The following is a 22,265-nucleotide window of genomic DNA, read 5'->3' as shown; positions in this document are numbered from 1 at the left end:
GCTTATGTGCTTGCAAGCTAAAACAGGTGGCCATTATCACCTTCTCTTACCACCTACACGTCACAGCATTCTCCCCGCACTCCCTCTGGGCTCCCAGCATCACCTCATGCCAGAAGCATTTGTCTCTTGGAGGCAGGACAGAGAAGCTTCAGAAACTGAGCGCTGCCTGCTTCTAATGATTCAGGCAAAGGCTGGTACCCATCACTGAAGGGCACTCGTGTACCAGCTAGGGGCTGCCACAACTTGCCATTCATGGCTTTTTGCAAGACCTTCCTGCAGGTTTTGAGTGTGGCTTTGGTCTGGTGGAAGCAGCCAGGAGGGTCTCCTGGCTTTGATGTAAAGTGCCACAAGAACTTATCCTGTACTGGCAAAATTAAGAGCTTGCCTCCGTGCGTGCTTCTGATCTAGCTCATCTGGTGCCTTCTTTGGCAGTAATTGTGATTAAAGAACGAGTGCTGCTAAATAAATTATTCTCACAGTGAGCAGGATTCTCTTAGAACATGTTGATTCTCTGACAGTGTTCCTACTGGAATAATGCAGAGGCTCCAGGGCTACATTTTTTAGTGTTGTGTGAGTGGAGAGCAGAGTTGAGGGTTATATTACTCAGATGATGATAACTATTCTTTCCTGTGCATATACTTGGTTGGGCCTTATAATAAACTCCCATCTGGCCAAAACAATTATTTTTCCCCTTTCCTGCATGGGAATTCTGCTTTTCAGCAGTGCCACCTGCTTCTCTAGAGTTCTTTGGTGTATGGTGTCCAGTTTGAAGAAACCACATACTGGCTGCACCCCTACATGTCAAGGGCTTGCTCTTTCTTTGAGAGGCGGTGCTCCTCAGGAACCAGACGTTAGTGTCTGCGGTGAGATTTCTGAACAATGGCTTGCTGTCACTTGTGGCCACATCTGCTCCAGCCCAGCATAGCTTTATGCTTAAGAAAAAATCCCAGGCTCTCTGCAACTGCATCACCCATGGGTTTGTTGCAAACCTCCACATCAGAGGGCAGCAGAGCATTCATCCCACCATCGGGGCATCACTGCCAGAATCACCTACGAGACACTAGCACAAGGTCCTTCTTGTACTCCTTAGCCCTGTGTTTCCTGGTGCACAGGCCTTATAACTCCTTACATATGTATATCTTAACTAAGTAGCTCAAAGCTGATGCCAATATTAACTACTCATTTCTAGAGAGTCCAAATGTCAGCACCGGAGGGGGTAAGTGTGTGACAGTGGGGTATTTTTTAGTAATGGGCATAGATTTAAGCTTCTGAGTGGGCTCTGTAGTGTGAAAAAGGGAAATGCAACATTTTGTCATCTTCTGAAATATCCAACCATTATGTTTCTGGTGAAGAAGCAATAGCTGAGATTTGATTTACTTCTTCTCTACAACCTATTAAATGCTGTTCCCCAGTTATCCTGGTTCAGAAGGCAGATTGGGTATATGTCTGACCACAGCAGGCTGGAGGTTCAGCTCAACACAACTATTTTTAAACATTTGGGACTCCTAGCCAGTGTGAGAAGTACTGAAAAGCAGATGAACAGGACTGCTAATCTGGTTCTCCCTGCTCATAATTGACCTAATTGATGTGGGCATATATCAAGTGTTGTTTTTTAAAAAAACCAACCACCTATCATTTGCAAAGATTAAAAATGTGCTAATTTTTTTTGCATGCCTCTGTCAAAAGCCCACAAGTCTATAACTTGCTACAGAAGGGAACATCTGTGTCTAATTGATGAAACTCAGCCTTCATAATGGATGATTCAAATGAACTAAACAGTTTTGTCAGTCATTCAGTTGTGGATTATAAATTAATCAGAAATCCTTCTCCCCCTGCCTTGGATCTGCCTTGCATTTCCTGTCCCTTATGGGTTTTTTTCCTGGTCTCAGAGCAAGTCTTGAATCTTTTCAGTCTCCCAAGCCATAATAAATGAACAGTTCCCCCACTGCTGTGACCTTTGAGCCATATTTCTGGAATGCACGTGTTGCACAAATCCCTTCTGCCGAGGTTTGGGGATGCAGGGTACCCGCTGGGATTCAACTAGATATTGCAGCCAACTGGTGACTACGTGGTTCGTAGGGGAACAAGAGGCATTTGAGTTTGAATCTGAGACTCATTGGATGTACACAGAGTGTGCAAGATTATTTCTCTCCAAATGATGACAGATTCAAGTGAAAATGAAGGCAGGAAAGGGAGCCTATCCTGACAGCGGGGGCGAGGGATTTATGGGGGGATGCACTTACCCATTCAGCACTTTGGTGATTAATCCCATAAGATCCACTGAACTGATGGCTGCTGCTTTTGGGTGTTAACAAAGTCTTCTGGTAGTAGAGGTGGGGCTGTGAACGCCTCCAAGCGCCTTCTCAGTGTCTGAAAAAAGACAACTAGATCAGTTCACATATTCCTCAAAATAAAATCTCAACCCTCAATCATTGCTAATTTAAGGAGTTTTGGGCCATTCTGTAATCCTCCCACATCCAGGAGTACCACCCTGCAATAGCAGCAGTTCTGGTGCACATTCTGGCTCCAAAACTGGATACATATTTTAGCTGAAAAATTAGGCATTATTTACTGCTTCTTGATACGCAAATATCTTAGTTAAAAGTGAACTCAGAAGACTACCATGGGACAAAGGCAAGTCTGCACTGCTATTCTGGGACAGAAGGAAAGAATACAAGAGAAGTCACAGAAAAGCCCTCTTTCTTTCTTCCAAGTGTAGGAGCAATCCTCTCCCTGAGGGAAGAGGAACATATTCACTGGAAACCAGCTAGTTTTCAGTAAAATCCAGATGACAACAAATTTATCTGTAATTCTGATGTGAATTATCAAATGGATCTAAATGTTAGGATCTGTAGCCTCTTAAATTCACATGAAGTTTTGTTTTTTTCACCTGGGTTTTTACCATGAACTAGCTAATTCAGACTAAACCCCAAAATTTTACCTCTTAGAGAAAAGATCAGTAGATTTCTATTAATTTACTTTGGTATTACATGCTGTGGGGCTCCTAAGGCACTAGGCAGAAAATGGTATGTATTTGGCACATGAATATGGTTTCTTTTCCACTTGAGACTTCAAGCCATAGTCCAGCCTTAAATGAGAAGCCTGTGGTTTATTTCACTATAATTAACATAAGCTTTGATTTAAATGACACTTTTAAAAGTCAAAGATTGGATTTCAAGTTGAATACAGAATACAATTTCCACCCAAGCTGCTGTTTTGGTCCTTTTCTTTTGCTATCCTGCCATCCACTCTGAAATCACTCAGAATATGAACAGCACCTGCTGGAAAACAAAGGTCATGCCTTGCAGAACAGATCTAGCTTTTTGTTTTTATTTAAGGGCTTTTAACATTTGGCATTGCATTTTTTTCTTTCCATTTCAATATGAGCCAAGGGGAGGGACTAAGTGAAAAAAAAAAATCAGGAGTATTTTGATCTTTGTGGCTTTATATGGACTTCATAAGCTTTGTTTGTTCTACTGCCAAGCTTGCTTTGTGTTTAAATAGATAACAGACCAAGATGACTAATCATTTCCAAAAAAAAACCCAAAACACCCCAAACCCAAGGCATTCCCTTTCTTTTCCAATTAATAGTTGTAAATGCATGCTCCTAGACAGGGCTTGTGACCTAAGTACTTCTGACTTATTTTTTCCCCTTTTTGAAAACAATTGCCCAAGGCACAGAGAGGGCTCTGCGCTCTACAAATTTATGAAAGAATCTTGAAAAAAGGCTCCGAGAGTGTCTTTGGGAAAAGGTAGTTGTAAATATGATGTGTGAAAGCAATCTCATGTACCTTTCGAGAAGCAGCAGCATGGTAGTTAGTGCTGCCATTTACGGACTTCCTTCCTCTTTGGAGCCCGAAGGCTATTTATGGAGTAAGAAGAAATAGCAAATTTCACATGGGACTATCGCTGTGTTATATAAAATGTTTATTGCTAATTTACTAGTGAGAGCTGGTATCTGCTATCACTATTTTGAGAGGTTTTGCATTTGAAGAAGAGACAATTTACCCAATTAAAATCACCTAGATTTTACTACGTATTGAAGTAAATAGGGCTGAATGTCTTTGAAACAGAAGATGAGTTGGGTGGATGAATCATGGGTAATGATAAATGCCGGGGTATTTTTTTTTTTTTACATTTAAAAAATGTTTTTGTAATGAAAATAACACAGAGTTCAAGATGCTGTGGTGACGCAGGTTTTATTTTAGCTTCTCAAGATTTTTATCACACAACCAGCTGTTTAAGACAACACATTTGTGTGGTCAAAAAGCTGTATGTTACCCAACAGTAGAAATGGATGCTACTATATTCAGTAGTAGAAAGTGAGAATTATGTGAATTACTCATCTGGATTATATTTCTGTGGAGTTTCATCATTCATTATACACTTCTGTAGTCTACAAGAGTGTTTTTCCATATTAGAAATATTAGATTAATGCTCCAAATGGGAAAGTAGAAGATAGACTTGTACAAGCTTAACAAATTCTCCTTTCTCCAGGCTATTTTATACCAGTCCCTGAAGGAAAAGAAAAGAGTAGGACCTTCAGGAGGTCTAGCAGACTGCATCCTGTATATAATCTCTTGCAAGATCTAAGTTTATTTCTTTTATTTACCAGGTGTATTACTCCTGTGGTGCAGTGGTGGAGTCAATGGAAAGAGGCCTGATTTTATCACCAGGTTTTCCAAACAACTACTACCCAGGGACACACTGCGTTTGGCAATTTTTCATTCCCATGAGAACCCATCTTATCTTGGAAATTTTTGACTTTGACATCTTTGAGAGCTCTAGTGAACCTCAGCCCCCCTGGGGAGGCTTTTCAGCCCCCACTAAAACAGGAAATAAGGACGTACCTTCTCTTGAGGAAAACCTGGACTTTGCTCTCCATACTACAAAACCCTCTCTCCAGACCTGGATGTCAAAGGTGGCTCAGAATCTGAGCACAGGAGATCAGTCAAAGGACCTTGCTAGTCATGTGGATGAACTTCCAGGATCAGCCTCAAAAAAAGATGAAGCTAAACAAGCATCTGAAGAAAACCAGTCAAAGCAGATGAAGGAACCCAAAGTGATGACCAAGGCTCAGCCAGAAGAACTGCCACTCCCTGTGGCTGGTAGTGCCACAATGCGGAGGCAAAATACCAGTGGCCTGGAAAGAGAAGAAGATTTGAAAGGGAAAATCTTGCTTGCCCACCTTGCTGCTAGTGAGAGAGATGAAGTTACAGTAGAGACCTGGACTCTTCCCACGACAGTATTGCCTGTGGAAATCTCCTCCAGCCCACAGTCAGCAGTGGATGTCTGTCCCCATGACGTACTATACGTTTCTGATCTCATCACATTTTCTTCTCGCTTCTGTGGACCAAATTCACCTTTAAACAAGACCATGGTCTTTGGTTCATCTCTGGAAATGGTTGAGGTTATCATGGAACTGATCACTACCACAGACCGGGGCCGAGGCTTTGCAATGCTCTTTGAATACAAGAACATCACTGAACCTAACACTGTAGATGCTGTGAGGCAGGAGAGAAAGGAAAACATGATGATGCTGGCAATTATAACAGGGACCGTCTTCTTTGCACTTGCTTTGCTCTCTGCCCTCTGCATAGCTTGGAGGTAAGATGATGCATATCTGAGCCTTTGAAGTATGTGATATTATCCATACAGGAAAAAGTCCAGAAAACTAAGTTATGTTTCCTTTGCTTTGCTAATGCTTGCTGTCCTTTAAATGTAGTGAAGCGTGTGGATACAGAGATCAATGCCAGTCACTACTCCAGCCCTAGGCTCCTCGGTTTTCTTTCCTACTTCTACAGCTCCTGTGCCTCCCTTTTTTTTTCTTTTCCTGCAGAAATGCCTGAAAGGTGAGGACTTTCTTGGAAATTATTTTGTTTCAATGGCGGTGGTGCCTTTGAACCTCAGTTTTGGGACATTAACTGGCCAACAGACAAATGCAGAACCGAAAGATCATCCTTCCCTGTGCCTCCCGAGCAAGCTAAGCTGACAGCCATTGCATCTTTTCACAGTGATTCCACACTTTGACTCTAACCATCACTAATGCTCTGCAGAAGAGTAAATAATAACAAAAGTATTAATTTAGAATTAATTTAGAATTAATATGAAATAATATTTTCCAGCCTGTAGCATGTTTTATCCAAGATACTGTGCATTCCATTTTCATTCCAGTGCACTTCATGTGTTAAGCAGTCATCTACACATCCCTCTGACAGCGAGGGAAGGGCCGAGAGCCATGCCGCAGTACCTGTGATTATCCCAAAATGTAATCCAGAATGACATGGTCAAGTGAGCTGATGGTCGGGCTGGGTTGCTGATTTCCAGGTCCTGATGCTAACTAGTTAAATAGCTCAAACCAGCCAGTGGGAAAAGCATACCTTTCCAGTCAATTGCTTTTAGTTTATATATTTCTTTTCTCTATATCTATCAGGAAAAAGCTTCTCCATCCCCCAGCATATGTTTGCATTTTTCTTACTAACTTCCTAGTGAAAACATTTTTGTAGAAACAGTGATTTATTTTTTTTTCCTTCCAACAAATTCAAGACAGAGCCCAAGCTCCCCAGGTGTTTGTCAAAATAAACAGTATTTTTCAAATCTTTTGACTTCAGTGAAAACATCAGGTAAACTGAAACAAATACTGTTCCTTGCTGAGCTCCACTGTGGTGACTGGGTATCAGTAATAGCATTCATTTCCCAGTGGCAGCATGCAACCGGTCTGTCTTCTCTCTTCCTGCATCCCCTGCCTCATCTGTCATGCATCCTTCAACCCAAAAGTCTCAGGATTACCCAGCCACTCCTAGTCATTGAAATCGGTTTGATAGAGCAACTTTGTTTTCCGTGTACCTTTGGAGGCTGCATTTCTAACTTTTGCTGAATAAATACAAAATACAGGCCATGATACTGGGTATAAGAGAATATGGGCAAAGTGGTGAAGCTTAAATATAATCTTTCTTGCTGTATCTAGAAATTCCTGCTTTCAGGGCCTGAGCTTTTCATAGCTGTAAGAGTTAAACTTGCATGTGTTACATCTAACTAACCTTTTTCCTTTTCAAAAAGCTTGCAGAACACTAATTTAGACCACAATTTTTTGCTAGCTCTAAAGGAAAACGTCTGGTGGAAAATGTCTTCCAGATACCAAATACTTTATTTTTATATCCTTGCCAATCTTCAAAAGAGGTAGAAACATGCTCCCTTGCTATGGCAGCAGTCTGGGCTGATACACATGTTGAGTAGGCTGCTCTTTCTCCATTACCCCTATTTAATTTCACTGCAACTATCCATGAAGCAGAGTATTATTCAAACCAAAAAGTACACCGGCAATCTGAGATTTCACTGGCTGAAGTTTACTCTGTGTAGCCTGTTTAGAAAGTTAGGCCATGCTGCTCGTTTGCACAATTTGGCTTTTTGCTTGTTGGATGTTTACAAAATAAAGTAACATTCTGCTCTTGCCAATCAACAGAAAAAAAACCTGAATGCGTTTTTTCCCCCCACAAATGTTTGTATGTTCTGGTCACTGCAAATTCATCCTACCAGGGGTCCTATGGCACAGGACCAGGGTTAAACTCACTTCTTTTAACACTGGTATTTAGGCCTTTTTATTGCTCTCAACTTTTTCTAAAGAAAGATACATACACCTCAGTCAGCTATTGCCTCTATATAAATAGAGACTATCCCTACTCCTTTAGCCTCTTGAAAGGTCATTTACTATCCCAGCTGCCTATATTCCCTACATGCTATCCCAGGGAGGCCTTGACTACAATACTTTATTTCTTGTCAGACTTAAAGCATTTAAGTGAGATCTGACACATGTAGAAGCGATACCATGACCTGTGCTGAGTAACCTCTCTTGTATTGCAGTGGAAATCTTTTTATTTTTTCCTCTTTACTGGGCTAACTGCTTCGAGGATATTGGTCTCTGGGGAAGGACCTGCTGGAGCTGGTTGGAGCTCGCCTACACTTCCCAGCTGTGAGATTTTTATGCAGCTCAGAATAAGACTGCAGAGGCCATTAAGCACATCTATACTTCTTTTAGTTTGAGCCCACCAAGCTCTATTTTATGTTTCTTGCCCTAAATAGGGGCTTGAAATCAGGTGTCAAATGTGTATTAGCCAGTCTGTCCACACTGCAGAAAATGTCAGAATGGCAAGGGCTGGGCTGAGGGGAGAAATAAAGATGCTTTAACAACGCAACATGCTCAGAAATGTGACCAGCTCTCTGAGGCATGGAAATACTCATCCTGGCTGGAGTGTGCCACTGTAAAGGATTCCAATAGTAACCTTCAAGCTCTTGGCCTTGTAAACTTGCCTTCCACTATCTTTTCTCTTTGTACTTTACTTGTTCCTCTGGTACCAGGTTTAGCTGCATTTTTTTCCCAATTTCTATCTGCTGCTCTTGCTCAGCTACGAGTAGCAAGTTCTGCCTTTGCCAGGGGTAGAAATGGCCAGGGATGGGCTTGGCAACTACTGCCACTCCAATGCACCAAGTGTCTGCTTGGGCTCATTGCATTCAGCCAGGGCAAAGCTCTCTGGGGAAACTCCAAGTCTCTGCCACACTGCAGCTTTTGTTTGCTGTTTGGGGAGGGAATGAAAGCTTCAGTTGTTAGTTGGCCAATAATTCTAATTACTTTTGGCCATGAGGCCTGGCTCAAGTAGTGGGGTATTTTTTATTTTCTTTCCCAAGCCCCAAGAACAACAGACATGTCCACCTTATTTAATTTTAATCCTGTCCAATGCAGTCAGACTTTTGCTCGATGGTTGCAACCCATGGATTGCAACTGCATTTTACATCTACATAGCCTGCCAACGACCTGTTTCCAATTACAACCCCCTACGTGTACAGCTATTCCATCAAGTCATCATGTGCTGCCATCTCTCTCCATGCAAGCCGCCCTGCCAGTCACTGCCTGCAGCCTGACTGTCACCTTGGACTGAAACTTTTCCTTTGTCATGTAATGCCCTCCTAGAGAATCCTCATCACTTCTGGGCCAAAACCAGACCTCTCCTCTGCCATCCTCATGTTAGGCACAACCCAGAAACCTCTCCCTGCCTACTGTGGCTGTGTTCTCCATTTCTGTCCCTCTACACATCAGGCTGGTTTAGTTAGAGACCTAAGACAGCTAGACCTAGCTGGAGCTGACTGCTGGGGAGTACAAGACAATCTTCACAAAGCTGCCAACAGACTTTATTTTTTTGGTTTGAGAAGTTTGAAGCAATTTTTTTTAAATTACAACTTCTTTTAAATTATGGAAACTGATATATTTGCACACTGGCTGTTTTATATCCATGAGCTGTGCACTGATCTAAATTTCTGGTCTCTTTGGTGGCAAGGTACTGCAGTGTGCCACGGGAGATGTAGCCAGAGAATGAGCTAAAGAAAGACTAAGATCCCCAGTTCTCCTAACGAATGCATTTCTCCAGATGCTGTGGCAGCAGCTCTGAATAGAAGAAAAAAAAAAATCTCAAGTTTCCACCAAAATTGTTGACCAAATCTAGAAACTCTTATCCTTTGTGTATGTTGGTTTTTAACAGCAAATCAAAATGTTCAGTGGAAATCACTCACTCAATACCCAAAGTGTGATGAGGGAAGAAAAAGTTAAAATGGGGACATTTAAGCCCGTTACCATTTTTAAATTCTTATTAAAAATTATTATTTTAATTCTTCCCTTCTTTGGGAATAACAAGACTTTTCCTTCTCTTTTCTCACTTATTCTACCATACTCACACAGAACACATCCTTGACGGGGCCACCTTACTCTCCCTTTGGTTCATGCTGCCAAACTGCAGTGTTGATTTCAAGGTAGTTACAGTGCCTGCTAACTATTTTAAAGAACAACATTTATAAAGAATGGCCAGGAAAGGAGCCAAATGAATGTAAAGTACTTCAGTTTCTTAATGCAGAACTTGCACTGTCTATCCATAGTTTATCATAGCTGTCAGTTGCTGAGACTTTTAAAATGGGTATTTCATCTTTTCAGCTTTGTCCTGGAGAATATGAATAGCTTATAAATGGGACAGCTGTATACAAGCATCCAAGGAACACATTTTTATTTGTGTTTCTGAGAACTCGAACATTTTGTTTGTTAAGTCATGCTAAAAGTTCAAATAACAAGCCCAAAAGTGAGACCATCCAGATAACTAAAAAGTCTGGGTTGCCAATATTTGATGTTCAGTGTGGAAGAAATATGTGCCAAGTTATGTTTTCTTAGAGGAGAACATTTCCTTTGTGCTCTTTAATCCCTGGACGGGAATATTTTAACAAATTTGCTTGTAACATGCCAGTTATTTGAAACAAGAATGTTTCATAGGAATATATCAGATTTGATTAAACTTTTGTTATGGGTTTTGTCAAGAAAGAGTTGGGACAAGGTGGAGAGATTTTAAAAATGAATGCAATGTGGAGAAAGCAGGGAATTACACATAGTTTTCCCACCATCTACCTGAATGCATTGACTACTACGCTAATTCATTATCTGGGGGCATGTTTTGCCAGGTCACTCCTGCTGAAATGGTTCTGGTGCCCAGTAAGAGCTCCTGGTGTATGTATGTGTGGAATATTTACATACACATTTTCCACTCTGAAGTATTTCCTACTTGGGTTGATCTTGCTTGATAAGGCAACATCACTCCTACTTGGAAGCCCTTCTCTGCTCCCCCTTCCTGAATCAGCACATTGAGGAAGAGCCTTCCCTGCTTTAGTCCTGTGCTCCCCCTAGAAGATGAAGTGGTGGCCGATGCCATTGTGCCTCCTGGAGTAACATCTATCCATCCAGACCTCTGCTAGATTAAATTCTCAAGTGCCAGCTCGCTCTCCTCTTTTTCTGTAGTCTTCTCTGTATTCACTAGGAGTAGCGCTAGGGGCACATCATGGGTTTTTTCCTCCCTCAATTCACTTGTCAGTCAATAAACATTTTTTAAGAGATCCAATGATACGGTGAAGGAATGAAACCCACCATGGCCCGAGATGGAGCAGACGCTGGCTCCCAGCCAGGCTCATCAGGCGGCCTCTGAGCCCCCATTCTTAAAAACAAACAGTGATAAAATGGGGACTGGAATCTTGAAATCTTGGCTGCAACACATCACCACCAAAAAAAAAAACCTTGCATGGAGGTAAATAAGTGCCTTAAAATAAACCAACCCCTCTAACAAGAAGAGGATAAATGTCAGCCAACAGCAGAGATAGTAGGGAAAACAGTAACACAGGTTACATCCTATCTGGTCAGTGCCTTAATGCTCCCACATATCTCTGCACTGTCCCATGGAGAGCTGCGGTGCACAAAGACAAAATACACTTGCTTCCATCATTATTGAATTAATTACTGCCAGCCTTTCTTTGTGACATCTTTAAGACTTACTCATCCAAAAGTAAATAACACTAGTTGTTTCATAATCTGTTTTAGTAAAAATGTGTAAAAAATGGGTAAGAACGTGCTTTTGTCTCCCTTTAGCCAAGGCATGTTTACCCAGTAATCATCTGCCATGGCGCTGTCTTTTAATAAAATGTTCATGCAAATGAACAATATCTAATGGTCTCTGTTTGCTAAATACAATCCAGCATGTAGTACTGGCTACACAGATGAAATATATATTCTGTCTGAGAGGGTAAGAATGATGTTACTGCCTAGACCAAAGTCAGGATTTCAGTCCCACTATTTAGTTACTGACGTGAAAGAGCAGCTGGTGGGGTGGGATCCTGGTGGGACTTGGCAGAGGTTTGAACTCTGTTCCTGCTTTTGCAGTGATCATGGGAAGAAGATGACAGGTCCTTCTCTTCTTTAGCTTTCCACTACATGAGTGTATCATTTTCTCCCCTGGCTTAACTGGCCTTGTTGCCCTGAGTCTTGGCAAGTATTCTAGATGCTCCTGTAGGCAGGAGAGCTCATAACCTGCTGGGTGCCCCTTGCAGGATGAGCACAGCTGAGACTGAGACCTTCCCTTTCGTGGATCTTTAACTCACTCGTGGGTTTGTTGTTGCTATTGCTGTCTCTCCTTTTCAGGCAGAGAACGTGCCCCAAAAGGAGCTCATCCAACGCATGCAGTGACCAGGAGGTTAGTGCTAATGGCTTCAGCAATTTCTCTTTCTCTCTTTCATATTGGCTGTTGCTCTGTTTATCTGACGATGTTTACTGGGGCATGTTCTGAGTTGTAGAATGGGATCCAGAACTCCGCCGTCGATATCAATGAGCTCCAGCTGGTGGTGCCAAGTCGGGAGAATGAAAACAACAACCACTCTGTCAGCCGGGAGCAGGCGGGTAAGCACGGGGCAGTGGCGGGAGCAGGTCAGGGCACCCCGTAGCCCCCGGCCAGTTAATCAGATCGTTTCTTCCTTGCAGTCCTCCTCGCTGTCTCGCCCATGCACAGCTGGAGAGCCACTTCACAGCAGAAAGCCTTTGTTGTGGGAACTATTCCTTGCTGCTCTCCCGCCTCGCTGGTAGGGTAATTCCCCTGGCAAGGAGCACACACAAGCACAGCTCCAGGACGCTGCCAACAAAAGTTGTCATAGCACATGGCATTGCAGAGACACTGGGTTAGCAGAGCAAATGTGTTGGGTTCAGGCTGCTACAAACAACTTACAAGGATCCATAAACCATGGAAGAGTTTCACCTGCCATGTGCCTAACCTTGTCTGGAAAGGATGAGTTTTACAGTGCTTACATTGGCTTTGGACAACTTTGACTCTTGGAGCTAACTTTTTCTGAAGAACTTTATGGATGAGACTTCTTTACATGACATTTACCTCACAGTATATTTCAAGAACAAGAGACCCCCAGCTGAGCTGCAGATAATGTAACTTGCTGCAATTTTGAGTCATAACACATGAATTGTATCGGTGCCCCTTTTGGTTGGTGAAGGCCAACAGGGAGCTGCTTCATGTTGTGTTGCCACACACCATTGGTTTCCCACTAAACCATCAGCCATTACACACGGCTCTCCCACAGGGATCTTCCTAACAAGCTAACTCTGTGCTCTCAACCATGTCAGCTTTCCATCTCCTTCTTTGGAAAAGTCATGGAGAAGGTTGTGGCCGGAGCTCTCCTGGCATGGACCAGATGGACAGGCTTTGGGGACACATGCACACACACACCCCTGTGGCAGTCCTGGAGCATAACGCTGCCTGTAGGAGCAGCATTGCTAGGGTTTAAGCAAAAACACAGCTCCCAATATTAACAGGGATGAGTAAATACAAATAAAGGATGAGTTGAGAAAATCTGCATGTTTCTGATCTGCAGCACAATCTTGTGTGTTTAGTATCAGGGATTTCAGTTTGGATCTGTCTTTATTAGAAAGCAGACCCAAGGGTGTTCCTCCCCTTCCCTTTTGTTTTTAAAAGCTTGCAGTTTCAGACAAGCAAACTGTTGGCTTGAATTTTGTTCTGACTGGTGTGACAGACAGCCAAAGCCTATTCTAGATTGTCTGGGGAGAGAAGGAGGAGGGTTTGTCATGGAGGAGTCGGGAACAGATGTTTTGGACTCTTGCAAGCAGTCTTTATTGATTTTCTTCTTTACTCAGTCACTTCCTGCGGAGGCAGCACAGAACGGTCTCCTCAGGACACTGACCCAGATGTGCCCTCCTCCATATCCGCAGTGACCACCGAGACTGGGAGTGATGAAGTGTTTATTATATCTGCTGGACCTGGGGCCAGCGGGCTGAGCTTTACCACCTACAGAATACAGGTAGGAATGCTCTTTGGCATCACTAGCAAGCCACTGGATGCCCCTCTTGGACAACACTTGTCATATCTATCCATTTATGCTTACTGCCCACTTTGCAAGAAAGGTAGTGACTGAACCAGGCAGTTCGAACCCTTCAGCTGAGCTGCCATCAAATGATGTGGGCTGTGGCCCCCCAAGCCAATATCTTCCCAGCTTTGAGAAGAGCAAGCGCAGAATAGGTGATAATGCAGAGCAGTAGGACCAGCCCTCAGAAATATGTTAATTGGCAAAGATGACGTTCCATTAAAAACATCACTTGTAGCAACTGAAAGATCTGCTCCTGACCACCAGTACCAAGTGGTCAGGGAAGTTACTCAGCTCCTCAGCTTGTCAGAAAATTATTTAACTGTCTCACCAGGCTGATGTGAAAATTAACAGTATATGCTCCAAAAAAACCCAACTACTTCAAGTGGAAGCACTGAGGTCCTTTCAAATGCACACACAGAAACCTGGATCAGTTCAGTAAATTCTCTCTTATTTTAGCTCTTTCCCCTGTGCTGCTGGTCAATTATTTGTTTAGAAACAGATGATAACTCAGAAGTCTCAGGTCTGGCTGCCACCTCTTCAGCCTTGAGCATAGTGCCTGACAGAGCGCATTCATTACAAGTCTATACGTCTGAAAGCCTTTCCCAGGTCAATACTCTCTTCTCCACTGCCCTGTCTTTTTTTTCCCCACATGAGAAGAAACAACCAGCACAAGAAACTCACATGCCCCAGGACAGTCTGTGTAATATTTCTGTCACAGTTTACAAAACAAAAGCATTCTGTATCCCTGCACTTGATTAGGAAATTAGCCAGGAGGCCAGGCTAGTCAGGATTTTCCTATGCTAGCATAAGACATGTGCTAAGCTTTTCCTCCAGTTGACCACCCTGATAAACAGAAAGAAAGAAGGGAAAACAGCTCTGGTGCCTTTCCTTGCCCAAACACGTTACCTTCTGCAGAGCAGGACACTGGGAGCTGTTTCGGTGCCCAAACTGGGCACCCTTGAACACCTGCACTCCTTGGTCTTCTTACCAGTGGAGAGAGCTTCACCTGGTGGCAATCACACACAAATACAGCTTCTAGACAGAGGGAAAACCCCTTTTCCTTCTTTTCCCTACTCTAGTCAGAATGAACAAATACACTTAAAGAAAAACGTTTCTATTCTACCATCCCTTCTGCAAGCAGTCTGTAGGAGAAAATTTATATATATGTATATATAAATAAAAAGCTTAGTGTTAAGTTAATTCTAAGTGAAAGTAGCCCAAAGAATTAAAGTGATTTACCATATTATTCACTCAAGAGACACCTCCTTCTCAGTGATGTCCATGCTGCAAACAAGTGAGTCAATTCTCTCAACCAAATCCCTTAACAAGCAGAAAACCTACACAAGAAGAGTGAAAGGGCCCATTTAAAAGCACGGAGTCTTTCCCCACAGCTGAAAACTATCCTCTCCAAGGAGGGTGGAAATTGAGCTCAGCAGGCTAATTACAAACCTGCACTCACATGGGATCTCTTCAGGCTGCTTGAGTTACTGGATGTTAGAAATAAATATGTTTATGGTTTAATTTCTAAATGTGTATTTTTAGGATGTAAAATGCAGCTGGTCAGCCAGCTCCTGGCTTTAGCCCCTGAGCCCTGAAGAGGGTATGGTGCATAGTTTTGTGGACCAGCATGAGGCAAGTAGGATGAGTTATCCATGGGTCTGTAGCTGCTTTCTTGGCAGGAGCTAAGAAATTATCCTCATGTGAAAAGATGTGTGAAATCCTGAGCCTTTATGGTACAGTAAATAAAGCCATCAGACTCACCTCACCCCAAATGCTCAACTAGACAAAGCAAGCTATAAGGAGCTTTCCTTTAGAAAGCTATCCAGATCTTTTTACTGAGAAATGGTGGCTGGCCACTTGGACTTGTGCCCCCCAGTAAGTGTGAGCCTCAGCTCTGCTGGGCAGGAGCTAGTAATAAAATGGATTTTGCTTTTTAACTTTTAAAACCCATTTGAAGAAATCAATCCCATCAGGCAAGAGCTGGGAGAACACACACATGTCTCTGTACATGGACTAGTGTAAGGAAAAGGAGAGCAGGATGGCTTTCAGATGGTTCTGAGGTGTCCTCCAGGAGGGTCATGGCTTTCTAAGTCCCGTTTGGTTTAAGTCATCATTCAGCCTTTGTCTAACTTATAACTATGACCTCTGACATCTATTCAGACATTGCAAGTTTCAGGTTTGAGTAAAGAGTTTTATCATGGAGGTTTAAGAAACATTTTTTGCTAAAACATTTTCAAATATCTTGAAAACACATCATTCATCTTTGTAGTTACTTCTAGTATATCTATCTCAAAACCCATGGCTAGCTTTTACACCAGTTTGGAGGTACTTATAATATTAGAATAGTAAATCCCAAGACAGCCTGAAGAGGCTTCTGAGGAGAAGACAGCTGGCTTATAAATTTATAAATAAAGATTGTTACTTTAATGAAATCTGAGACTAACAGCTTAATACTGAAAAAAACCCTTATCCAGAGCCTGAAACCTCTCCCAGATTCCTACTGAGATTTTTTTCTTCTGCTGTAGTGGCTGAGTTCTTGCTTCTCTGCCCATCCATTTCCAATATGACATTTTAACTAAATAGTTTCTTTGATTTGCGGAAACTTGAGAGATTCAGTTTCTCAGAAATAACAAATTACAAGTTTCTGGTTTCTCAGGACTGTTAAATCCAGGACACTGTGGGATTTACTTCAGACCCTCTTTAAGGACTATGTAAACTTTGGGAATGTGGATTTTGCATTCTTCTCATGACAATATTCGCACAGCTGAAAATTAAAAATACATATAGAGTTGTGGAACAGGAGGCTTGTATAAATAACAGGTGAAGTATTAGTAAGAACAAAAGGAGATTCATAGGACAGTCAGGGATTCTTCAACTTTTCTGGCTCTAAACCCACATAAATATTAACAATAAAAATTGTGATTTTAAATGGAACATCACAACATATAAAGTAAGTATGGAAGAGATCTTGAGAAGCTGTCTCTAATTCATTCCCATGTCAGATCAATTCTGCTTATACAGAGAGCTGGTAACAGTGGTTTAATGTGGTCTCACCTTCCAACGATGGCAATTTTACACCTGTCTGGACGTCTTGTTCTACTGGTAAAGCATGTTTTCCACCTGCAAAGCATTTTTTATGTGAACTGAAAATCTCCTCGGCTCCAGTCTGGGTCTCTTGCTTCTTGTTCTATTCACCACAGACACCTAGAACAGATTATCCCTTTTTCTTTATTTTTACTTATTTCTATTTTCTAAATTCTTCCCTAACATAGAATAAAGAGCACCACTTCAGTAAGTGAATTACTTCTGGAATCATGCATTTTTGAGACTTCTGGTTCTCTCATTGCTTGCTTCTGGATTTCTTTCAGCGGGCCCCGTTCCCCTTGTTTCCCCAGACAGACACATCCGGAGCCTTCCAAGAGCCAAGCAGAGTGGAAGACTTATGTTTTACACAGTGAAGTTTACTACTCTGATCTGTCAGATATCTCCAGCAAACTAAAGCTGTAGATCTTTGATGTATTTGGTTAGTGACAATGGTACAATTTTGTTTCTTATGTAACTGAAATTTCCCAATTCATTGTTAAACCTGAAACTGGGGAAGCAAAGTAAAACTTTGATCCATGGAAGCCAGCGAACGTCAGGCAACGTGCTGGACGAGGAATGAGAAGTTGGATTCCTGTGTCTTGTCCTGAGAACCACTGAAGAAATCAGTGTCTTGCACTAACTGCATATTTTTACAGTTGTTTTAAAACCTTTTGATGAAAGATGGTGTAAATGATCTTTATTTACTCTTTTCAGGACAAAAACCTAAAAAGAAGTGTGACAAGCCCAGCCTCTGTGTCTGACTGGCTGACTTCTAATCACACAGCTGCAGGAGCAGATGCTGTTGAGAAGGGAAATGTCCAGCTGGAAAATCAGTGTCCCAGACAACGCACGTGGAGTGCCCGCACTTTCCATGACTTCCTGGCTCCAATACCACAGCTACAGAAAAAATGGTGTAGCTGGACCACCAACAGTCCCTTCACAAAGCTGGTTGACAGCAGTGTAAGTCTTGCAAGGAGAGGAGGACATGATGGTCGGGGTCTGTGCCCCAGTACCCCCATTTGCTTGCTGATGGGACATGTTTTCCCCTTGGTCTACTGCTTTGCCTCTCCAACCTGCAATGCGATACACATCTCAGTCCATCTTGCTTGGTGTATGGGAAACTCTTTTGCCTAACTATATTGTAATTTATTCAGGCTTTCCTGAAGTGCTAAGAAGATGTATTTCCCAGCAGTTAGCACCTGGTTAAGAAATGATTCCCAGTCCAGAAAAACATGAAAAAGTGCCTTCAGACTATATTATCTCATTGAATGTTCTGACATGTACCTTTTTTTCCCCTGGTTATGCCTTAAATTCATTTTAATTGAGTTATTACTATTGCACTGTGAAGAATCAGTAGGTGTGGGAGGGATATCTAGTTCTTACTGACTGTAATCATCAAACCAACAGCTTGTTACAAAGCTAATAGAGAATGTTTCTTCTTTTTTAAGGTAATAACATAGGCTTTTGCTAAAGAATGCATCTCACATCTGACATAACCAGGAATTTTAACTTGTAGTTCCTTTGGGATCAAAGTTTCTCAAGAAAGCAGCTTTTCATGGCATGTCTACTAATTTATTATTATTTTGCACAGGGTTTTCCTACAGCTGCAAGATCCCAAGGTGTCCCAACTAGAAAGGTAATCTCAGCCACTGAGATAGAGGGAGCATCAGAGACCATTTACTCTGATTCATCTGCCAGTAATGCCTCATATCCCCTCACTCTGTCTGCACAAAGGCAGAGGAAGCTAAGTTCCTGCAATTTGAAGAAATCCAGGTTTGGGAATCCTTATTTTGGATTTTTAGCCAGTTCCCCTGACAGCAAACATGTGAGGTCCTTGGATCCCTCAAGACATCTAGGGGCAGCATCTTCAGTTAACAGCCAAAGCCCCAAAAATCTTCTAGAGAGCTCCAATCCACTGAAAATCAACTTGGTCAATGGTTCAAAAACAAAAGAGCTCATGGTAGAAACAGATAAAAACAAACCGGTTTTTGTTATTTCGGAAGAAGGGGACGATCAGCAGCCTCTGGTCCTAGCAGAACATCTTAATCAATGTGGAGATCATCTGTCAGAGCAAAATGCTGTGTATGCTCCAGCTGTGCCAGATAAACAGCCAGCGGTTCTGACTGTTGAGGGCAAGAATTCTGCCAGCTTCACGTCAAATCTTCCCCTTTGGGCAAAATCCCCTAGTTTATACAAAGGTCACGTGAAGGCCCCTAGCTCTTTTAGGGACCAGCAGAGCTCATCAGCTGTAGATGCTACTACTACTGAGACCCCTCAGAACTGTGAGACCCTGGCGGCTCCTACGCTATGCCAAGCTTCAGTCCAGTGATGCCCTCAGAAAGACTGAAACATCGGTTCACAAAAACAGAGGCAACAGGGACGTGACCAGAGTGGAAGCTGTGCCAAGTAGATGAGCGTGGCAGTCATAGATGGATGCAACTCCGTTAAGAGCAGTCTCTGCTTCCCACCCGTTGGGACTGAGATGACAAGGATACGTACCATAGCACAGCACAGATGCCATCTTCCCCCTGTGCTCATTAACCTCATCTCTGTTCTGCTGCATGAAATTTTGATGTGGTTTATACAAGCAAGCATCCTCTGAAAAGGTACTTCAGACTGCAGAAAACCTTTTCTGGAATGAGGAATGAAAGTCATCTGAGATGGTTACATCGTGGTTTATATCTGAAATGTAAATCAGTCCTCTGTTACTGTGGTATCACTTGAGTCTTTCTGTTGGGAGCTATGAGTTAAATTCTGTTTATAGCTACGCCTGTACAATCCAAGCCTTGCCAAGCCAAGGGTAAGAATTCAATCATGCATGTTTGCGTACAGTTTTGTAAACTTAATTTTAAGCATTTCATAACTTCTGCACTCTAGCACAAAGTTTACCAAGCATTAGCATCTCTAATATTAAAGACTATGATTATCTCATATCCTAACTCTTTAGAGAAGTGTACAGACAAGCTGAGCAACTCAATACTGGATGCTAGTTCTATAAAAGTCTCATGTAGCTTTATCTTTATTAGATCTACATAGGCTTAAAACACCTCAGTCCACCACATCTTTAAGTGGCTCCTCATGGCAACAGAAGCATGTGTACGAAAACACTGAAATACTAGGAATAGCCTTCAGCATCCAACACTTGGATACTTGCAGCTGCTCTTATCCTATATCCACCAGCTATTTATTGCTGGTAACGCACATTGACTAGAGAACTATTTCCCTTCCTTTAGCAGGCAAGACTTAAAAGATACAAATAAGTGGGGCAAAATTTGAGTGCTCACTTTCTTTAGAAACGAACTACTAAGTGGCTGTGCCTCCCTGATTACCGATCCAGGGCATTCAACGGAATACTGAACCAAAGGGAAGCCTGCTAGTCCTATTGCCTTTAATAACCCCATCAGTATTTTAATTGCCTCCTGGTGATATTTTCCTATCTTTGCAAGAGACTCCTGCATGTTCATCCCCCAACTTAGCAAAAAAAAAAAAATCTTTCTTAAATGAAATAAATTCCCTAAGAAGCTGTATTTTGCAGCTGACACAGTACATTGTTTTAAAGCAATGTTATATCATAAAACAGGTGTCAGAAGGGAATCTTCCATACAAGTCTTCCCCAATATTAGCTACAGCGTGCATCGAGTTATCTTAATCCTTCTATGTGAAGGCATTTCAGTCTGATTCCTGAAATATTTAGCTGAATTATTTATGATTTCACCTGCTATTACAGCTTCCATTTGCCACTTATTAATGTCTAGGATAGGCAACACAAGATTGTAGGTTTTGCCTTTATATTTTGTGTTTACGTGTCTACGTAGACATAGAAGCCTTGCATCTGGTAGTGGTGGAAGCAAAAACATATGTGCCCTTTAACAGTTGACTCAAACACGTACAGCAAACAAGTCTCCATATTTGTTATTACCAGACTGGGTTGAGTAGTTTTGAAGCACAAAAGTCTGGCTCCAAGTTGGGGTTTTTTTGTTGTTGTTTTTGCTGTTGTTTTTAAATTAATGCTACATGATTCAAAGGGAAGAGTTAATATATTTATGATTTAAGAAAATATTTAGAAGTCTTTAGTACTCTAATAACAACTTCCACTGCATTAAATTCATATACATTGTAATTCAGTCAATGTTCTGTTACTTACTACATTTCTAAAGATTGAAGTACTAAAAATCTACTTCTGAAAAGTACTTGTGTTCAGTTATTGACAATAGCTATATTTGAAGGGCTGGAAAAAGTGGCTTTTTCAATAAAAGTGTGTTTAACTATTCATTTCTACAATGTAGTGACATTTATTTTGCTTATTTTGCTGAAAGCCTAAGTCATACAGGCATTGCCTCAGAGCACCAGTCCATCACGTGGTGTACACCAGCACAGCAACCTCCCTAGCAGTTGCTGCAATGGAAATAGCACAAAAGCTGCTGCACCCGTCAGCAAACCTGAGGATTAGATCCTGTTTGATTTCTCCTCACTAACCTAGTGAGGTAATGAGGTGGTTGCTTACACCAGCTTCCTCTACTACCTCTCTGTGTAACCAAACGGCGTTTTCTAAAGCTGTGAAAGCACTGTGTACCTCTTCACTATTGCCTGCTGTAGTGGTATATAGCCAATTCTACACAAGACACTAAATCAGGTATCATATGTTCAGCATGGACTACATACATACATATATATGTCTCAAGAGAGAGGCCCTCCTCTTGAAGAATATGCAATATTGAACAACGCGCTTACTCTTAGAACAAAGGTGGCTGATATACCAAACTATTCAAAGGCGATGTCTTCTGCCACCAGAAGACACTGAAGCCTGATGCCTCACTGGTGCATGCTGCAGGTACACAAAGACCAGCCCCTCGCTCTTGGCCTGCCCTGAAGAGCCAGAAGCACAACCTATAGGAGACATAAGCTTAGGTTCCTGACTTGACTTTTGATGTTCATGATTTTTTTAGGCAGATCACTAAAATTAACTGCTAAAGAGGCATTTGTGTTTTATTTTGTAGCTTCAAAGAACTTCTAAAATATTTTCTTCCTCTTACAGCTAAAGGAGCTGTTTTGAAATTCTGCTCTGGTTTTTTCCTCCCAGGAACAGAAACAGTTTCCACCCATACTCTTCAAAAATTCATAGCGCAAATTTAAGAAATTCTGAAAGCTCCAGGCAGAATAAAGTGCTCTAATACTCTCAGCTGTAAATATTGACTAGGATTAGTTTTTAAATAGTATTACTTATGGCATTTATTTTGTTGCTAACAGCTATATTACTTCTGAGAGCTATGGAGCCACTTTCTAATGACAGAAAACCTCACAACTCATGCATGGGCTTGGCCTTCAATTTTACCTCTGTGGTAATGTAGTCAGTTTACTGTGCTATTTTGCATACTGTAACTAAGCAGCAAATGGGATAAGCATGCTAAACACTTGCTGAAGAGGAGGAAAATAATTTCAATCAC

General features: G+C 41.9%; 1 protein-coding gene across 1 annotated transcript in view; it reads left to right on the top strand.

Moving 5' to 3' along the window:
* Positions 1-21,071, top strand: part of LOC141967405 (uncharacterized) — a 34,757-nt gene extending 13,686 nt beyond the window's left edge. Inside the window, exons 2-7 of the mRNA XM_074921167.1 lie at positions 4,616-5,607; positions 11,996-12,047; positions 12,148-12,250; positions 13,508-13,671; positions 17,536-17,781; positions 18,413-21,071. Coding sequence (XP_074777268.1) covers positions 4,616-5,607; positions 11,996-12,047; positions 12,148-12,250; positions 13,508-13,671; positions 17,536-17,781; positions 18,413-19,150 — 2,295 coding nt within the window. The 3' untranslated portion in view covers positions 19,151-21,071. The remainder of the gene's footprint in view (positions 1-4,615; positions 5,608-11,995; positions 12,048-12,147; positions 12,251-13,507; positions 13,672-17,535; positions 17,782-18,412) is intronic.
* Positions 21,072-22,265: the final 1,194 nt, after the last annotated feature.

The sequence above is a fragment of the Athene noctua genome, chromosome 17, assembly GCF_965140245.1.
Source record: "Athene noctua chromosome 17, bAthNoc1.hap1.1, whole genome shotgun sequence".
In the NCBI taxonomy this organism is placed as follows: Eukaryota; Metazoa; Chordata; class Aves; order Strigiformes; family Strigidae; genus Athene; species Athene noctua.
This window is presented reverse-complemented; position numbering and strand designations above follow the sequence as displayed.